Raw genomic sequence first — 21,067 nt, forward strand, 5'->3', positions numbered from 1 at the left:
TTTTACACTTAACGAGTATTACAAATGCCATGAATATTGAGAAGTACAAGTTTTTTTTGCCAGCAATCAAGAAATTAACATTTCTGGATGTCAATTTCTTGGTTCTTTTTCACTGATATGTAACTGTGGATTTTGTTCTGATGGGGAAAAAAGCCTTTAAACACTACATCGTTAACAGCCTACATTGAGAAAGGAATGCAGGCATCATCTTACATTCATTACATGCAAGGTTGTAATCTTTTTATTTGTGTGCAGTATAACTTTATGAGCACAAGAATATGAATAAAAGCATTACATGTAGGACAAATGAAATGAACAAGTTCTGCCACGTCTTGGCATTGTGAATGTATAACAACCAAAAGAAGCTTTGAAAATCAACCAATGGTGCCTGGTCTTGTGATACAGAATCCCTTTGGTGGAAACATCTTGTTAAATATAAGTTTCAACATACTGAGCAATTATTGGAAGGTATTTCCATTGGGTCTTATCATCATGGTCACTTTTTTCAGAGAATAAGCTCCTCCTCTGAACTCAGCCCAGTAGACCCCATCCTGATAGCGGCTGCGGTAATGCCCACCTTTGTACCACACACCGTTCAGATTGGAATGAGCACAGGCATTATACCACCATCCTCCCTTCTGATAGTGGGCACAATTCCCTGGAAACACAAATAACACAAGCAAATAAGACCAATTGGTATGTACACTAAATAAAACAGCTAGCAGCCTAACGGCTTTAAATATGATAAAGAAAATTAAGACAGTTTAAATTTTGTCCATCAGTAGACCTGATATACGAGAAAGACTGCAGCATTAGCGTTGAAAGCAAACTGATGATTCCCTGCACTATTAAGTTCTTGGTTTTCCTCCATTTGGAATCCATAGCTTGAAGATCTAAAGATGAGCCATTTGTGTGTATATTTCAATTCCATCCACCACAATTAAAGTAAAAATTAAAATATTTCTTTTTTTCAAATTGTGAACAGAAAAACAGGAACACATACACAGGAAAAGAAGAAACAAGTGATCATGGGACAATTATCGACAGATTAAAATTTAATAATGATTATTGCACAAAAAGTTAAAATCCAAGACATTGGATTACTGATACTTCATTCAAAAAACTTTGAATAGGTAGAAGACCAGAATATGTTTAGATGTTTTTTTTAGATTATAAAATTAGATTATAAAGAAGCAATTTATGTTTTTCCAACAAAAGTCTTTGTAAGTCCAGGAATTTCTAGATGATGGCTGTAGACAGACAGATTGCCAATATCCAGTTCCTTTTCCCATCGTTCTTTGAATATCTATAAAATTCCAGTTATTTTCAAGCGGTATGTTTGAAATAAGGTTTTAAAATCGTAGTTCCCAGTGTTTAAGGAGCTTACATATATGGAGGTAATCTCTAAAGAAAACCACTGGTAGAACCTGCTGTCTTGTACTGCTGGTGCAAAGTCAGATTTATATGTTTGCCGCCTAAACAATTTTGCCTCATCCTAAAGTTAACAGGTTTTTCTTCCCATATTTACCCATTGCTTGGATGCCTTAATTTCTTTATCAACACAAACAGACATTGACTGTAATGGTTGGCTACATTAATTGGCTACATAATATGGATTACACAAACATAAAGTGACAGTAACTGATAAAGTAAGTAATAAAGGCAGAGCCTTACCCCCATCTCCTCAGAAACAGGGTAGAGAATTTCACTTTGGGTTTCTTATTATTCCAAATGAATTGTGAGATATTTTTATTCCAGGCTCTACATTGGTGTTTAGGTTTATTTCTGTTTATGGGTAATACTGAGAAAAGAAAAGAATCATTTGGGGAGAATATTCATTTTAAGTCATATAATTCGGCTGCCAAAGTCCAAAGGGAGCAGGATACCTTCTTTGGATACCATCCAAGTTGTAGGTGGCTTTTTGTGTGTATCATGATCAAGATACAACCACTTGTTTTGGACCATTATCTTCTTAGTCTGAGCTGCATGGAGGATTCTATTCTTTGACTACATATCTGTCAGAGGTTGTGTGTGGAGGCGAAGAAGAGATGACCCAAACGCAGGACTCACTGTGCAGGATGATGATATTTTATTGGAGCGAATGAACGAACAGCGCAGGAACAAAAGGACTAACTGACTGAAAGACTGAATGGCTGGCTGAACAACTGAACACAGGCGGGAACGACAACATAACATCTACAATGACACAACAATGAACTGGTGGAAACTGAGGACTTAAATACACGCTGGATGATGAGTGATTAGAAACTGGTGAGTACACAGCTGAACTTAGTCTGACTAATGATTAGGGCTGCCACGATTAGTCGACTAGTCAGGATTACGTCGACTATCAAAATCGTCGACGACTGATTTAATAGTCAACGCGTCGTTTGAAGCTTTGTAAGATCCCAAAAGATGCAGGAATAAGTAGTAGGATTTAAGAGTGTAATAACGGACTGAAACAGAAGATGGCAGCACTGCATGTACAAGGATGCCAGCTGCTGTTAAAACCCCGAAGAAGAAGAAGTAGCAGCTCTGTCCCAGAATTCATAGCGCAGCCCAGCTCAGTTTCCAACAATGGCAGCAGCTAGTTAGTTTTAATATTACTCTTATTATTCTTTCTGAGTCACAAAATAAATAACATATTTTCAGGTGAGAATGTAGCTGTGTAAACCTCAAATATCGGCTCAGTTTATCAGGACACCACATATTTTCAAAAGCGCTCCGACGTTTTCGGAGACGTCTGTTACCCACTAGCTCGATAGCTAGCTGGGGGCAAGATAACTTAAAAATGTTATTGTTTGGCTTTTTTTAATATTTTATTTGTTCCTGAGTAAATCGGTTTGGCTGAGATTAAAGTTATAGTTTTTACACAGCTGAATAAACGTCAAGCAGACAGCTGATTATCAGAAGTGTGAGATTCTCGAGAATATACTCCAGTGTCCTGTTATATTTTAGATAGCAAGGAGTTTATTAAACTTCACCGAAACAATCTGCAAATTTCATTAAAATTTAATAAACTATCATCTTGTCTTTATTTTTAGTTAGCACAGACCTTAAACACTTGTTAAATGATAGTTATATAAGAGCAGATGCATGCTGGTGCAATAAGCTGTACGTTTTACGTCCAATGGATGATGATCTGATTAGTCGACTAATCGCAAAAATAATCGGTGACTAGTCGACTATCAAAATAATCGTTTGTGGCAGCCCTACTAATGATACATGGGAATCAGTGGAACACAATACAAAGGCAACATGCTGGCACAGAAAACAGGAAGTGAAAACCATGAGTTTTGAAGAATAAACTGAACGTGTCAAAACTGAAAGCACTGGGTCAACGACCCAGGAACCCTGACAATATCGAATAAACTGGACCACTACAGAGCAAGGAGGTGTGCTTGGAGGCCCTGTGCGAGGACCCCTTGTACTCGTTCTATTCCTAGGTCTCACTCTCAGTTTAGCATGCTGTTTTCAGCCAGCTCTGACTTAATTAGATTTTCAACAAAAGTTACAGTGGCAGTGCAATCTGCAACCTCTGGAATATCGTGATCATATTACATCAGGAACCATCTTCGAGGTCAGACATTTTGCTCATCTTTATATTTGGCTTCTGAGAAGCCGTGAGAGAGCATTCCAACATTCCACCGCTCCGTCCACGTCCCCCTCTATTTCTCCAATTTGTTTTTCAGTTACTTCCATATGATGCGCATTTTCTTGTACTTTCCGGTTAAACTCTGCTGTGAGTTCCTCCTTTTTTTTGTTTTTTTTGTTTTACATCTTCACATAACTTAATGAGGAATTCAACAGGGTCTTTCCACACAGTCACAGCTTCCTTCAACTTTCCTTGAATTGTAAGTAGAGTGTCGCTTTCTTTAAGACTGCCATGTTGGGCTTCCCATTTAAAATTTTGTACATGACACTGGAAGTCCATTAAATGACATCTTTCATATTCATTAATTTTCATATTCCTTTTTTTTTTCCTCACAGAGAGGCTCTGGAGATGGGAAAAAGAGGTACAGGTCTGAAATTCCTGTTCTAGAAATACCACCATAGAAAAATTGTGTACACAAGACAAGCCTGTGGTTTGGGGAAAGAGAGATCAGAGCCTAATTGAAGTGTATAACAAAGCAATAAGCAAAAAGCAATTGTTGTATCCAGTATTTTTGGATAAGTGAATGTCCCTGCAAACCAATCTACAAGAGTGTAGAAACTATTAAGAGATGTTAGTAACTACTAATAACAACTGTAGAGTGTGTGAAAGAGAAATCTACCAGAAGGTGTGATCACCTTGTCTTTTACGGGAACCCACTTACCTGCGTAGACATCATGGTCCCTATCCAGTGTGGTAAAGTGCTTTCCATTGTGCCAGGTTAGAGAGTCTCCAGCATTGCCGTGGTATCGGCCCAGTCGTAGCCTGTAGAAATCTGCTTCTGACTCTACACGAAAGCTAGCATATTCTGCGAAGGTCTTCCGTCCAGTCCAGTCTTCCAGCGTCACTAAAAGCTTGTAGATGCCCTGGTTTGTCAGCCAAAAGATGTTGTCTAGGCCCAACCAGTATTCACCATCAATGTTTCCAAAACCTTGCTGTGGAAGGAGAGAGACACTGAATTGATCAGGTATAAAGTACATGAACGAGAACATGGATTAAGTCAGAAGAGAGGCCTCGTCTCTCCAACTGTGAGCATCTTAAAAAAGTGCTTTGTTGACTCATCAATGTTGTATTAGAGGAATTGTTGGCTTGGAAATAGTAAATGGTAAATGGCCTGTATTTGTATAGTGCTTTTCTAGTCCCTAAGGACCCCAAAGCGCTTTACACATCCAGTCATCCACCCATTCACACACTGGTGATGGCAAGCTACATTGTAGCCACAGCCACCCTGGGGCGCACTGACAGAGGCGAGGCTGCCGGACACTGGCGCCACCGGGCCCTCTGACCACCACCAGTAGGCAACGGGTGAAGTGTCTTGCCCAAGGACACAACGACCGAGACTGTCCAAGCCGGGGCTTGAACCGGCAACCTTCCGATTACAAGGCGAACTCCCAACTCTTGAGCCACGATCGCCCTTTATCTTGAGACTGAGAAGAGAACTCAGCTGACTTTAGGTCACAAGATGTTTGGCAATAAGGGCTTCTACCTTATGCATTTATATTTGTCTATTATCGAGCACCATTCATGACTACATGGAAACACAGCATGCTTATAACATTTTTGGATCACTGTGTTGGCAGCAACACTGAGAATTTTGAGACCACTGGAACTGATTTCTTCTCTGCTGTTGTGATCTCATATACTGTATTTCATTTTACTGAGTTTTTCTTACAATTAGTCATGTTACACAATGAGATGGGTTTGCCTAACAGCTTGTTTTCTTAAAGTCCAATTTTAGGTGTGACCCTTGAATCTCAGTTTAATAATATGTTATGAGTTCTCTCAAATGTCACACAATGCAAGCGTTGCATAACATTACTGAAAATTTTTATTTATTACAAAAAGCTATAAACCCCCTGCCCTTCCCTCTCAAGCTAGTTGCTGCATGCTACACTGCCAAAAATGAGATTCCTCTGAAAAATGTCTTGTATCTGACTGCTGACTATATGAACAGTTAGAGTCAGATTATCCTTAATCTCAGAACACAGTGATTTATAAAGTGGAGTTCAGCTGAGAGCTACTTTTTTCTCTACATGTTTATTTTTAATTATACACTAAGAATACCCAGACTCATACAGGGAGTGCAGAATTATTAGGCAAATGAGTATTTTGTCCACATCATCCTCTTCATGCATGTTGTCTTACTCCAAGCTGTATAGGCTCGAAAGCCTACTACCAATTAAGCATATTAGGTGATGTGCATCTCTGTAATGAGAAGGGGTGTGGTCTAATGACATCAACACCCTATATCAGGTGTGCATAATTATTAGGCAACGTCCTTTCCTTTGGCAAAATGGGTCAAAAGAAGGACTTGACAGGCTCAGAAAAGTCAAAAATAGTGAGATATCTTGCAGAGGGATGCAGCAGTCTCAAAATTGCAAAGCTTCTGAAGCGTGATCATCGAACAATCAAGCGTTTCATTCAAAATAGTCAACAGGGTCGCAAGAAGCGTGTGGAAAAACCAAGGCGCAAAATAACTGCCCATGAACTGAGAAAAGTCAAGCGTGCAGCTGCCAAGATGCCACTTGCCACCAGTTTGGCCATATTTCAGAGCTGCAACATCACTGGAGTGCCCAAAAGCACAAGGTGTGCAATACTCAGAGACATGGCCAAGGTAAGAAAGGCTGAAAGACGACCACCACTGAACAAGACACACAAGCTGAAACGTCAAGACTGGGCCAAGAAATATCTCAAGACTGGTTTTTCTAAGGTTTTATGGACTGATGAAATGAGAGTGAGTCTTGATGGGCCAGATGGATGGGCCCGTGGCTGGATTGGTAAAGGGCAGAGAGCTCCAGTCCGACTCAGACGCCAGCAAGGTGGAGGTGGAGTACTGGTTTGGGCTGGTATCATCAAAGATGAGCTTGTGGGGCCTTTTCGGGTTGAGGATGGAGTCAAGCTCAACTCCCAGTCCTACTGCCAGTTTCTGGAAGACACCTTCTTCAAGCAGTGGTACAGGAAGAAGTCTGCATCCTTCAAGAAAAACATGATTTTCATGCAGGACAATGCTCCATCACACGCGTCCAAGTACTCCACAGCGTGGCTGGCAAGAAAGGGTATAAAAGAAGAAAAACTAATGACATGGCCACCTTGTTCACCTGATCTGAACCCCATTGAGAACCTGTGGTCCATCATCAAATGTGAGATTTACAAGGAGGGAAAACAGTACACCTCTCTGAACAGTGTCTGGGAGGCTGTGGTTGCTGCTGCACGCAATGTTGATGGTGAACAGATCAAAACACTGACAGAATCCATGGATGGCAGGCTTTTGAGTGTCCTTGCAAAGAAAGGTGGCTATATTGGTCGCTGATTTGTTTTTGTTTTGTTTTTGAATGTCAGAAATGTATATTTGTGAATGTGGAGATGTTATATTGGTTCACTGGTAAAAATAAATAATTGAAATGGGTATATATTTGTTTTTTGTTAAGTTGCCTAATAATTATGCACAGTAATAGTCACCTGCACACACAGATATCCCCCTAAAATAGCTAAAACTAAAAACAAACTAAAACTACTTCCAAAAACATTCAGCTTTGATATTAATGAGTTTTTTGGGTTCATTGAGAACATGGTTGTTGTTCAATAATAAAATTATTCCTCAAAAATACAACTTGCCTAATAATTCTGCACTCCCTGTATATGGTGTTGGGCAGACATTCTTTACATTAGCAACAGCACTACTATAGTTCATCGATATTTAATGCATTTGCGGCTAACAGTTTTGCTTCGTAGTATCTTTAGTGTATCTAGACAGCACATACAACCTCATAAGTACAATCTTGGGTGCTACTATAACTTATTACCTTGTAAGTGTCCCAGTTCCTAAAAAAGTTGACAGAGCCATCCTGACGTCTCTGAATAACGATCCAGCCACCAGGGTCTTGTCTCTGGTCACACCAGACCTGCATAAGTTGATTGCTTTTGTCTGGTTTTAAGAGGTACATTCCACTGGTGGTATATCCACTCTCCAGAGCCTCCAGACAATCTCTGAAATGTCCTGTAGAAGGCAGAGAATGAAGGGTAATACAATTGCATCTGGTGTGTGATCATCATAGGCTCATTTTTAGTGACATGCTGGCTTCATCATTATTATAGTTTTAACAACCTGTGCACACAACACACATGGAGACATGAAGTGCAATAGAAAAATATACAGATGGAGGGTTCCTGGAAAAGTGAGTCACTCCTGATCACGTGTTGTCTCTACGAAATATGACAAATACTTTCCAGTCTGTTTGCTGCTGGCAAGAATAAACAGTACTGTGGGCAAAACCTTCTTTGTAGTCACAGCGCACACATGGGAACACAGCTATTCTTAAATTATATCTCACTTTTTGCCCTCTGTGGAATGATAGAAGGTATTACACAAAATTAGTGGAATTCTCTTTATTCTATTAAAGACAGAACCTAAAAGAGCCAGTGATCTATGAGCAACCACTTGTCAACCATCCATCCATTCTCTTCTGCTTATCCAATTCAGGGTCACAGGGTGGCTGGGACCTATCTGAGCTGTCTTAGGGCGAGAAGCAGGATACACCCTGAACAGATCGCCAGTCTGTTGCAGAGCTAACACATAGACAGACAAGTATTTACATTTACAACTATGGTCAATTTACAATTATCAATTAACCTAACCCCACTAACTACATGTCTTTGGACTGTGGGCTGAAGCTGGAGAACCCGTGGCAACCGTGGTTCATGGGATTGGGAAGCTCAGCTTGTAACTGGAAGGTTGCCAGCTCTGTCTGTCTTGTTTGTTGTGTCCTTGGGCAAGACACTTCACCTACCGCCTACTGGTAATGGCCAGAGGAAAACCCTTACTTTTACACGGGATTCACCCTCCAACAGAACTCACTTTAGGTAGGGCAACTCCTGCCATCCATTGGGGGCAAAAGAAGAGAGGGGAAAATAACTGCAGAAAATTGTCAGTTGGGAATAAACACTGAGTAGAGTAGGGTGGCTGTATCTGAAAATCAATGAGAGGTAAGATTTGCTCAGTCAAATGCAGTTTAGATCTGTCACCCACTAAAACATTTAGCATGAAGTCCTACATTAAGTGAGAATGGGAAACATTCTTCTTTAAAATTACAGCAACTGGTTTCTTTAGTTCCCATACACTTTAGAGAGTATTAAAAGAAGAAGTCATATTACACACATTACATTTTTTTTCTTTACATTTTACACAGCATCGTAACTTGTATATAAACCATTGACCATAGAAAATGTGATCAACCTAACATCTCCCCAACAATGAAGCCAAAATTTGTCTGTTATCCCCCTGGCCTCCATATTAGTGGATGGGACTATTCTAAAAAAAAAATTAAAAAAAAAGGTTTTTCCCAAAGATGCGTTCTGCTATTATTAGTAGTCTTCATCACCGATTTGTATTGAAGCATTTTTTTCTCATAAGTTCTATTCTAATTAGCAACTACATGATGTGAATTTGGGGTGTAACATCACCATGATAGCTTTGATGGTAGCTGCTTTCTTGGAGAAACTTGCGTATCTCTGTTTGGGAATGGCAGATAAACGGGAATGCTGTCAGGAGATTCAGTGTTGATTTTCCATAACCACAAGTGAATATTTTAAACTGACGTCGTGAGGTGTTCTGGAATAACCTGGACTAACTAAGAGAAGGACCCAAGGCCCTGGCACACTTTTTCAGTAAGTTAAATGTGTTTGTAAGCTAATCTGTAATCAATGTCCTTAGCTAGCTAGCTAAGGTGAGCAATCAGCTGTTGGGGAAAGCCATGTTTAGTAGCTAAATCTGTGCACATGAATAAATTTACTCTCTGAACCTGAAGGTCACACTTAATTGAAGGATGTTCAGACCAGTAGCTGAAGATGAGGCACTGAAACAGTTTATATGAGAAACAGAACAGGAATACCACATTTTTTAAAAAGCTAATTTTTCAGCACAACTCTATATATTTATTTATATATTTATTTTTTTTTACAGAGTTTGTTTCAAATATTGAGGTTAAAAAATTATCTGAATTAATCCTGAATGTACATCTTGCATCCTTTGAGAGAAATAATATAGAGAGCGTTAATATATGTTGTCCAGTGCTCAGGCAGCAGCTTAAAAACTGCATACCTCTATATGTTTCTCTATTTTCTTGCAGGTGACCAGGACTGGAAACCTGCTCATCTCATCTTTGCAGGTCTCCTTTTAAAAAGCACAAACAACTTAAATATAAAAATGATACTGGATAATCTGGATATAAGGCTTGGTTTTATTTAATATTTGAGGGATAAACTTCAAATTTCACGGTGTGTGTTGATTCTGTTCTTTGTGATTACAGGAGCTGCCCTTAGATTCAGACCTCAGCACCACCCAGTGACAACAGACAAATCATCCTATATATCCGTCCTTTGTAGTAACTCCAAAATTAACTGATGAAAAAAGTACAAAGGCTAAAGTACCTTATGAAACACTGTCAGTGAAAACTGCAGCTGTATTATTGATAAAGTTCAAGTCAAAAAGTCAAAGGGATTCATGATCCATGTAACTGGTGTCACTATATAAGAGCATAAACAGTAACTCATTTTGGTGTTTAAGGTGGTGCTGATCTCAGACCTGCACAACTTCTGCTTTTAACACTGAATGTAGTTAGGTGCACGAAGAGAACATGATATTTTCTCTGATAGCATTAACTATAACCTGATGAAGGTCAAACATCTTCACTTGTATTTTGAACTAAAAATTTTAATCTAGAATTCTTTCACACTGTGTTTTGCTAATAGTGTGTTATTTACTAAAATATATTCAGTCATTCATACCAGAGTAAGCAGAAAGAATAATATATATTTTAAATATTCAGTCCTGTGGAAAGTTCAATATAATATCATTATGTAAAAGTCCAGAGTCTCTGTGCTTTATCTTAGGATGATGTGAGTGCTTTTAACATTACAGAAAGCAAAGGGTCACTATCACACTGTTCATGAAATGATGTTTTTTTTATATAGCGGGGTGGGGGGGGGGTGAGGAAGATTTCTATTTAGGATTTCTGAATGATAAATAATTAAATTGCACAATACTGTAAAACAATCATGTAGAATGCTTTTTAACATTAAATTTGTGGTCCCCAAAATGACAAAAATGCCATTTTGATTCAGCTTTAATTGCGGATTGAGAAAATATGAGTAGTTGTACCACAAAAATATAAAAGGTTGTCCTTTCCAAATGGAACAAAACATTGGAGTTTGATAATTTTACTAGAAATGATTATAACACTAATGTCAAATCATCAATTTTTTTAGAATGTTTTCTGCTCCGCCATCATCAAATACATACATTTGTATGTTTATACAGTTTATAAAGTGATTGCTGTATAGACAATTATATTTTTGATGGTAAGATTCCAGTTAATACTTGTACAGCTGCTGTTATTGTGTGTATATATATATTTATTTATTTATATTTCTTCATACATTCTTATATAGTTCTATACTGTGTAATACTGTGTATTGTGTATTTTGTTGTACAGTTATTTTATTTTCAGCTTTAATTTATATATTTTATCTTATTCTTTCCCAGTTAAATTTACCCTTCATTATAATTTGTGTTGTACAGTTATTTTATTTTTAACCTTAATTTTTTATATTTTATTCCTTCCTAGTTAAATTTACACTTTTTAATTTTTCATATTTATTTCCTATCTTATTCATAGCCTTTTCCTTTTTTTTTCTTTAGGTCACGAGCAGTTGTCTAAGCATTTCACTGCATATCGTACTGTGTATGACTGTGTACGTGACAAATAAAAATTTGAATTTGAAATTTGAAAATGGACTGGTTCTTATAAAGCGCTTTTCTACTCTGAGCACTCAGAGCCTTTTACACAACTTCCCTCGTTCACCCATTCACACAAGCATTTTTCTCTGTGCTGTTTCTAATATTCACATCCCTCATCAGAGAGCAACATGGGGTTAGTATCTTGCCCAAGGATGTTTGGCATGCAGCCTGGAGCAGACTGGGATCAAACCACCAACCTTCCAGTTTGTAGCTGATCTGCTCTGATCTACCTGAGCTAGTAATGATGTTGGTACAGTTTGAGATATTTGCACAATCCAGCATGAGATTTGAAGAAAAATTGCATTTCCTTCTTGTTGTGACTAAGAATAAACTCAAGTATGTAGTTCTATTTGGAATATACTATCTAATGATATTTTTGCTCAACCCAGCATGAAAGTTGCAGGCATGCTCAGCTTTTTTCCCCACATTTTAACTAGCCAATATCCAAACATTTTTTGATGTCTTAAATTACAGATTGTGATTTGGGTTACAGATTGTAATATTGTAGGGTTTTTGCCTTACAATATAAAGCATCTTGAGACAACTGCTATTGCAGTTTGGCATTATATAAATAAAATTGTATTGAATTACATTGAATTCATATTGATGACCTGACTTTCACCTGTAATAGAATTTGAGGTATTTATTATCAAACATTCCCCCAGACTGCAAAAAAAAGTTCAAAAGTGGGGATTGACAGACCATTTTTCAAAAAAATATATATCTGTGTTATATGATGCTAAAATTTAATAGCAACCATTATATATGTTGAAATGTGCTACCATAAAACCTTTATGCATATCATTCGAACAGAAGATGTTCTACAAATTGGCTAATATAAGATGAAATTACCCTATAGTAACCTAAACTATCTGACATTTTTGTTAAAAGAACATTCAGTTATTCAATAAATATGTCTCTGTTGGTATATTCTCAGTGAATGCAGGACTGCAAATGTTTGTTCAGTTAGAGACTTCAAAGGAAGATACAAACATTTCTTACCAGTACTTACCAGAGGGCTCATTTGTGAAGCTGTATGTTGCGGCTGGCATTGTGGGCAGTGCTCTGGCTTTCTGGTCATTTTGGATCTCATTATTCATGGGGTAGTTGGTGTAACGAGTGTAAGTGGGTGGATGGAAAGGTCTGTAGCCACCAGGAGACAATTCAGGTGTTTGTAAAGGAGGCTGGGAGATTGCAGGAGATTGTGGCTGGAGACGACGGCTGGGCTCTTGAACCTTTCTGTAAAAGTATCCTCCGTGCTTACACTGCTCTTCAAGCTGCTCCAGGAGAGCACTCTGGCTGCTTGCGAGGGCTGATAGATGCTGGTACTTATGATCCAGGTCTTGGTACCGTCCAGCTAGCCTCCCCATCTCATTTGTGTGGTTGAGCACACGGGTCTCCAGCTGTGACACCTCCAGAGCATTGTCTCGTTTGCGAATAATCTCATGCAGCAGCTGCATGTAGAGCTGAGTAACTCTGGAGTTCATGTTGCGGCTCTCTTTACGCAATAGCTTGACTTCATTAATCACACCCCCATCAAGCTCTATCAGCAGTTGCAGTGCCTCAATCTGCTTTCGCTGCTTTTGCAACTCACTGTTGAGCAGCTCCAGTTCCTGCTTATTAATACGGTTTTGCAGCAAGGTCTCTGGCTCCTTGGAGTTCACACATATTGCCCCATTGTTTTTCTGCTGAGGGACAATGAAGGTATAAGAACATTTGTCTGTTTGGTAGGCACTGTAGTCAGCAACAGCCCTTTTTTGACGTTTTGGTATGTAGATAAATTCTCTCTCTAGGATGTCATTGCTGTTGTCAATTTCTAGAGTGTCTTCTTGGAGACCTGACTCTGGTCCAGAGAGCAACAGGAGACTCACCATTACCACCACAGGGAGAATCATAGCACAGTTCAGCTGCTCCCAGACTACGACAATTTCTGAAAGAGATGAAGCAGAGATACTTAGCAAGGGTCTGTTTTCTCTCATCAGTTATTGACCTGGTGTTAGTCGTTGAAGGCAATTACTTTATCACCACCTCTGTGTGCTCAGAAGCTCATATGTTTAATATACATACAGGCAGTGTATGTATTTTCACAGCTCTGTCCCAGAACGTTGCTGCCTATAATGTAGCAAGGTAATGCAATCCAGAGTTAGATACCATATTTCTAAGATCTTTATGGCTGAGTTCAATAACATGAGTTTTATCTGTTATTTTAAGCGTAAAATTAGAGGTCATCCAGGTCGTTATGCTGTTAAGACATTCCTGCAAAATTGGTGTATTTTATTTGGCTTCATGGATAGAAAAATCTGGTAATCATCTGCATAGTAGTGAAATGTATATTATGCCTTCTATTTGTAGTGCTTAGGGGAAGTGTATGTAATATAAACACAACTGACCCTAGCACAGAACCCTGTGGAACTCCATAGTTAACCTTTATGTGTGAAGAAGACTTCCCATTTACATAGCCACACTGAAGTCTGTTAGATACATGTAGTTCAACCCATTACAGCGCAATACTTTTAATACCTATAGCATGCTCTTATCCGTGTAATAAAATATATAGTCAGCATTATAGTCTAGCAGGACAAGCACAGAGATGAGTCCACTGTCAGAGGCCAAAAGAAGATCATTTGTAGCCTTCACTACCACCATTTCTGTACTGTGATGGGTTCTGAAACCTGTCTTAAAATCTTCAAATAAACCTTTTCTCTCTGAAGATGATGAGGTAGCTGTTATACAACTACTCTTTGAAAAATTTTCAAAATAATAAAATAATAATTATGGCCGGTAACTTGCAAATCAACTAATATCTACTTAATTACACAGCAAGTCTTGCAGCCAGTCTATGCTAGGGTAAAATCAGAGAGGAAAGAGCAGGTTTATAAGGATGAATCAGTATAAGAATCAGTATTTATATGTTAAGTTTGCCAGAACAACAACCAGCTTCAGTCACTGCCTGCTGTTTTTGCATGTACATATTTCATGGTCTACGTTATGAACAAAAGATATTCACTAAATATTAAGTATCTCTAAATATTAGGGCTCAAAGTTGCCTTTTTGCCTTATTATGAAATAGTGAAAACATTGCTGCTCATTTTAACAATATTTGACCAGTTACACTTTAGTAGTTTAGTGAAAGATGTTCCCTGTATCCAGTCTAGGCTCCAACCTCATATAATAGAATATTGTGTTTTCTTGTTTCTCTTGCTTTTTGTGATGAAAAATACTGTCACAGCTTTGGAATGTTCAATAACACAACATGAAAAGTGGAGCCTCCCCTGACAGTTACACAAGACCATGTTATCTTGGGCTTTAGGATATGGTAGTTGCTACATCATCTATCTTTTTCATTTTTCTTTTTTTAAATGTCGCCTCAGCCAGGTCAGTTCTGACATTGGTGAGCTGTTTTTTTCCCCATACAACAGAGGCCATAAGTACCTTTACTTGGCCAAGTTGACCTCAAGTAAGTTCAACATGTGAGTGGTCATAAATTTATTGCTGTATAGTTTTTGCACTCTGTCTGGCTACAAGCATAATATAAAAACTCTTTTGGAGTTATTAGGTTTTGCGAGGCAGCTTCCTCTGTCATTCAACCCAGTACTTGTACCTGACCATTTTAAGAGATGGGGCTATTTTGTTTTATTTTATTGTGTTTGTTAGGCCGCTTAACACTGACCTGTGAGTTGCTAATCGTGGAAAACACCTAACCAGAGTTGGATCAATGTTGTCTGCACAAAACACAACTTGCATGCCAATGAAGCTTTACATTTGAGCTTTGTATTTCACATGCGCCTTTCTTTTTGACCTCAAAGTATGTTATATCTTTAAAGCAAGTATTGTCAGGAGCAAGAAAATGAGCTGCCCAGTTAGTTTTATATAAATTTATTAATTATACTGTAGTATATATAATAAGCTAAAGTTATTTGTTTCCAGTTATTTACAAGTCAATATTTATTATTCATTATCTTCTTCTACATAATCTTTGTGTAATTAAAGTCATCGTCATAAACATTATACCCTTATAGACGTCACAAATAGACATTATCAGGATAGTTAAAGGCATTCAAAACCTTGGGGATTCAGCCATCCAGTGTGAAGCTACAGCCTATAGCTTGCACAGCTTGTCACATATTATCAGTATTGTTTAAGGCACTCATGAGGAACAAACTTTTTCACTTGAAATTTAACACTAAGCAAATTTTACTGAACAATGAAATGAATTCTGCACCTGTACTTTGTTCACATAAAAATGAAAAAAAGTACTCAAAATGATGTCAAGTATATTAAAGTCGGTTTAAACAGGACAAATAGCAAAAGTCTGCATTTTGAACCTGTATTTACTGCAACATCTTAAACGCCTCAAATTGTGTTAAAAAGAAGAAATAAAATAAACGAAATATTAACAATAATTTAATAGTAATAAATAATTTAATACTATTATAAGTAAAAACCAGCACAGAGAATGAATTGTCTTGGCTCTTGGAGTGCTTCTTATAATATTTAACACAAACATTTTTAAAGGCAGTTCATGGATTGAAAGTCTGAGTTAAATGCTTGAGGTTCAAGATAATTCTTTAGTATAAAAGCTGAATGACTTCCAGGCTCTCTGAACCACAATGTGAAGTGATTGCACACACTTTCTGCAAAGCAAGCCTTTATTAAATATTTTTCCACATGTGATCATATGCGCCTGAGACCCAGCATATTCTTTTATGCCCTCTGTAGTGGATGCACAAATCACAAAACAGTTAAACTGAAAGAGTTTTATCTTCAGTTCTCAGGAGTATATGGAATGTGAACCAACAGTTATGTGACAAAGCATTTCAAACAAACATTATAGAGTAATGCAAAGTAATGTCATGAACTGTGTAACATCTCTACTTTTTAGAGATGTATTAGAGTTGAAGTAATGCATTATTTTTAAATAAAGCAGGAAATAACTTTAATATACATATAGTTAATAAAAAGGCAGAAGGGAAAGTAAACTCTGTGTTAAGTGTAAAATAAGGTTGAGCCACTTATTCAGTGTGTGTTGCATATAAAATGAAAATTGAGAGAATTTCCTGACTTACTTCCACTTGTTTATGTCTCTTTCTCTCTTGCTTTTGTTTAAGATTTGACTCCAGCTCCTCAGAAGTCATTCACGTTTCCTCTGTTATTCAGTAGAAGTTCTTCATATCATTTCTTACCTTCTGTCAGAATCAGATTTAAAGTTCACAAACACAGTGGTCCACTTGTGGTGATGTGATGATCTGTACAGCGGCAACAAAGCCTTCCTTTCTAATTTCATGTGTTGCAGTGAAGGGATGAGTCTCAAACTCAAAGTTCGTGCCTGCTCTGCAGACAAAATCTGTTTCTCTTCCTACTTCGTGTCTCATATGTAATGGAAGGAAGACAGTGTTGCTTGGAGTAATTAAGCTGTGAGGCATAGCGACTCCTCCTTCCCCTCCCCTTTGCAGCAAAAACATCATCGGGACACGAGACAGGCTCCAAAAACCCTTTAATTCCTTATCCTCAGCAAGCCCCGCTGTCATCCCTTTTTCCACTGTTCTCCAGTGATTGTGGAATTCCATCTCACTGGGAGATCATTCACAAATAACAATTCAACTTAACATGCATGTCTTTGGACTGTGGGCAGAAGCCCTCGCAGGCACAGGGAGAACACAGAGTGAGATGATAGTAAACCTTCAAGAGCTCCTTCAAAAATAGTGTATTCTGTCCTTCTGTCTTTAAATGGGGGATATCTGTAAAACCAAGCAGTGACTGTCCATTCAAACAATTTGCCTGGAGGAGAGGTGGAAGCGTCTGGATACAGTTTGTTATGTTGTCATAGTAATTACTGGTTGCATAACATGTGAGAAACTTTCAACAAATAGTCAGTGACTCAGTGATTTTTTTAATTGCACAACATTGTCACAAACTTGTGCTGTAAGACATACTTTTATCTTTCCCTCAGAGACATCTGATTGAGATGTTTTTTATTTAATTTGGTGAAACTCTAGAAGCTTTTGATTGTGCTTTTTGTTTATTTCCAAATCTTTACAGGGACATTCTCAGTGGCTTTGTATCAGAATTGCATCTTCAGCTGTAACATTTCTCATTGTGGAGGTGGAGTCCTGTTTGAGAATGACAGCAAAGATCCTAAGAGGCATTATGGTACAACAGCAATATTATTCCTATTATTATTTTACATTTTTTGCTTTTAACACTACATTTATCTTGAAGAAAGGTAACAAATATGGACATGACAAAGAAATGTAGTAAAATAATGTAATCATTAAAAACAACTTCCTGAATTTAAATTGGCTTCATCTGTTATGAACAGTAGCATTATATCCTGAGTGGCAGCTGCCCAACTACTGACTCAATGTGTTTGAATTCGCCAATGAGTGCTGGATGCTTTGACTAGGCTTTGCTGTGAGACAGGAAACAGGGCTGCACAGCTTTTTTAGACTGAGCACAGCTGAAACGCATTAAACTCTACTATCAGTATGACATCATAGGCAAATATTTGTTAATCGTTTTGGTTGTTTTGTGCAGCTGTAATATTAACAGTTGAACTGTCAGAACAGCTGATATCATGTAGAGCCAGTGCATCTCAGTGGGGTTAGGCTGTAGCACTAAGAAAAATAGAAACCCAGAGAATTGTTTTTAACCCATTATATTCTTGTTTGGACTTGTATTTGTCTTCTTCGTGTCCTTGAAGAAGTTACTACTTTTGATTGTTCCATCCAACACTGATATGAGCTGCAAAGGATTCAGAGCCAGTACTGAGGCTTCATTCTATTAATTTCTTTCGTCATTACATGAGGAGATAAAATGCTAAAACACTGCCTGAGGTGTTACTCAGTATTTCCAGTAGATTCCATGATCCTCTTCCATGTGCACACATCTTGTCTACTTGGTGTGTAATTGTTAATAATAGTTCTTCCTCATCCATTTTAGTAGCCTGCAACAACAGGCCCACTACCCTACACTCTGAAAGTACCCCTACAGGACAAAGGGACGCAGCGGAATACCTTCTCCAAGTCCCGTAACCACATGTAGACTAGTTGAGCAAATGTGGAGTTGAGAAGATGGTGACATGTAATAGCAACAATATTTACATAGATGCACACAAAAAAAGGAAAAAAACTACAAACCACTCAACTAACAACGAGCTGATAACAGAAGAAAAAAAAGGTACATTTATGTATATTTATATATTTTCATATACAAAGTAGGCATCAACATTTCATGGCATCACATGCCAGCAACGCCCCTTTGTTTCAGCAGCATCACATCATATCCTGTATCACTTTATGGGATATTATGTGACTATCAGTTATGATAACTTCAGGGGTGGAAGGAATAGTAACTTCAGGTCGTCTGTTACTATACCTAATATCTAGAGTACTGGGATCTGTAATGGCTGTATTCCGAGTATTTCAGTGAGAAACAATAATTATTTTTCCATAGATTCTATTTCTTTTGGTATTCGTATAGCATGTGTATTAGTGTGTCTCTACTCTTGTCACACCCCAGCACATATCTGATTCCCTCAGTTTTAACTTTGCAATCTTATGGGGAGTCCAGTACCTCCTATGAATGATCCTATATGTCATTTTACCCAACAGAGAGAGCCCTAAATTGGCCCAACTTTGTAAGGCGCTCTCACTTTTCTGAATAAGTAGAGGAAGGTTTTCTTTGTTTATGTCTTTTAAACCAGTGCTAAGTTTGTTGCCTAATTATACAAGACTTGAAGGAAGCTATTTAAACCCCCAAATCTTCCTAATATTTTACAGGCTAGACGATGACTTTGCCTCTGATTTCTATACTCACTAAAATTTATTCAACAACCAGTTTACCATTTATTAGGATCACATAATAAAATGTTACTGTGAACTTTCTTTAGTACTGTTGTATTTAGTATGGTTGGCAGTTAGCATACAAGTTTAGCACATTATCACTTCCTTCTGTACTGAATTAAAGCTGACCTTGGCTTGCATGTTTGGAAAAACAAAACCATATTTGTGGCCTAACAGCTGACACTGATTTATGTAACTGTGCATGGAACACTTGGGTCATGAGTATAGGACACTACAGTGGAATGGAATGTGGCCATGGCTATTTATCATTTTTTTTTTGTGTACACTGAATAATAATTGAGAGGGAAACAGAAAGGTATCTACATGGGGTAAATTTCCAACCACTATGCCACTGTGCTGTTGCTTTTACTTAATAAAAACGTGGGTTTTTTTGCTGTTTACCGTGGTGGTTTGGCATGCTCTATGGATGTAACCTTAATACAGTCTTTGAACTCAGGTTTTATCAGCTACAGAAGGAAGTATTAGCTAAATAACTGAACATATACCTCTTTGAAAAGGTAATGTGTTTGTTTGATATTTTCACCATAATCGCTTGACCAAAAAGCATCTCACTGTTTATAGAACAATATCTTTATACAGTTTCCATCTATTAGTCCCTGGTCTGCAGATTACATATTGTACATTATACAAACACAAAGCTGCACAAATATTGCAGGCACTTTAACACAACACCAGTACTTCTGTGTACACTTGTACACAGTTTTTCTCGGATGAAGGTTGTACCAGCAGTTATTGTTCTTCTTCTTTAATTGAAGATAGTTTTTTGTGACTTTCTCTGGATGTCTGGAGACATTGCAGAATGAATTTAGATCAGACACCTTTTTGATCATATTATGTGGATATAAAGTTAAATATAAAGTGCAGAAAATGTTCTACATTATTGTATGCGTAGTTATTTTTCTAAAGTACACTGCAGGATAAGGGAGTTTCTGTTCATGCTCAGGGTATGTTTCCACCCCACTATTTAGTAACACTTGAGAAGTTAAAATAAATTGTTGGAAAGTTGGTGACTCAGCAGCTGTTTTCCAGATCACTTGTGACAGAGCTGATGTGATTATTTAAATTGCTTTTACTACAGTTTTTCTTAAATTTTAGTAATTATATTATTCTCCTGAGGTTTACAGCTACTAAAGTCCACTATTCATAACCAAAATCCACAAAATAATTCATGTATTCCAGTTGTAAATAATATGTCCACATCCTTTATAAATGAGTAAAAACATTGCAATGACCAATAAAAGCCTAATGCCCATTTTCACTAGAATCTGTAGTGAACAAGATTAACAGTGTTTATCAGTGTTTCCATATAACACATTTGTGTTAATGACTTCCAGGGGAAATCTTCTGGCAGCTCCTCTAGCTCTCACAATATCTCTCGCTGACATTATGAGACATTGTGAGAAAGACTAAAAAGAACCAAATACAGAAAACACTGATGCTTCCACACATTAAAGCTTTCATTGAAGTAATAAATTCTTCTGTTGAAATCACTGGGTATGCTTTCAAACCCATCATTATTCCTGTTGTTAGAAGAGTTTAACTAGCTTTTTTGTGCCTTCTACAGGGATCTACCTGTTGGACATTATCTACATTGACTCGGCTTATCCTGCATCAGACAGCATCATAGAGACAGAGCAGAGGACAAATCAGATGAACAATCTTCTGAGAGTTATTTCAGACCTGCAGATGTCATGTAACTATGGTAAGACACAATTACATCAGTAGTTGCAGTAGGAACAGTATAGTGTCTGTTTCCTA

The 21,067-nt window shown here is 37.7% G+C and overlaps 2 protein-coding genes across 6 annotated transcripts in view; one reads left to right on the forward strand and one right to left on the reverse strand.

The window, feature by feature from the left end:
• The window catches only part of LOC102301614 (ras-specific guanine nucleotide-releasing factor RalGPS1), a 91,915-nt gene that overhangs the window by 45,447 nt on the left and 25,401 nt on the right, over positions 1 to 21,067 (forward strand). For all 3 annotated transcript variants that reach the window (XM_005947899.3, XM_005947898.3, XM_042214310.1), the window contains one exon: positions 20,874 to 21,011. In XM_005947899.3, the coding sequence (XP_005947961.1) occupies positions 20,874 to 21,011 (138 nt within the window). The remainder of the gene's footprint in view (positions 1 to 20,873; positions 21,012 to 21,067) is intronic.
• LOC102301125 (angiopoietin-related protein 2) lies at positions 7 to 17,192 on the reverse strand. 3 transcript variants are annotated; one of them, XM_005947896.3, is made up of 5 exons: positions 16,514 to 17,192; positions 12,460 to 13,377; positions 7,456 to 7,649; positions 4,317 to 4,587; positions 7 to 658 (listed from the first exon to the last, which is right to left on the reverse strand). In XM_005947896.3, exons 2-5 carry the CDS (start codon positions 13,340 to 13,342, stop codon positions 459 to 461), a joined length of 1,548 nt encoding a protein of 515 aa, XP_005947958.1. In that variant the 5' UTR covers positions 13,343 to 13,377; positions 16,514 to 17,192; the 3' UTR covers positions 7 to 458. The 3 variants fall into 3 exon arrangements, with proteins under 3 accessions (XP_005947958.1, XP_005947957.1, XP_042070245.1); XM_005947895.3 differs by having other exon boundaries at positions 16,631 to 17,191; XM_042214311.1 differs by having other exon boundaries at positions 12,460 to 17,192.

The sequence above is a fragment of the Haplochromis burtoni genome, unplaced genomic scaffold (genome assembly GCF_018398535.1).
Source record: "Haplochromis burtoni strain Fernald_Lab_line unplaced genomic scaffold, NCSU_Asbu1 Contig_548, whole genome shotgun sequence".
NCBI lineage: Eukaryota > Metazoa > Chordata > Actinopteri > Cichliformes > Cichlidae > Haplochromis > Haplochromis burtoni.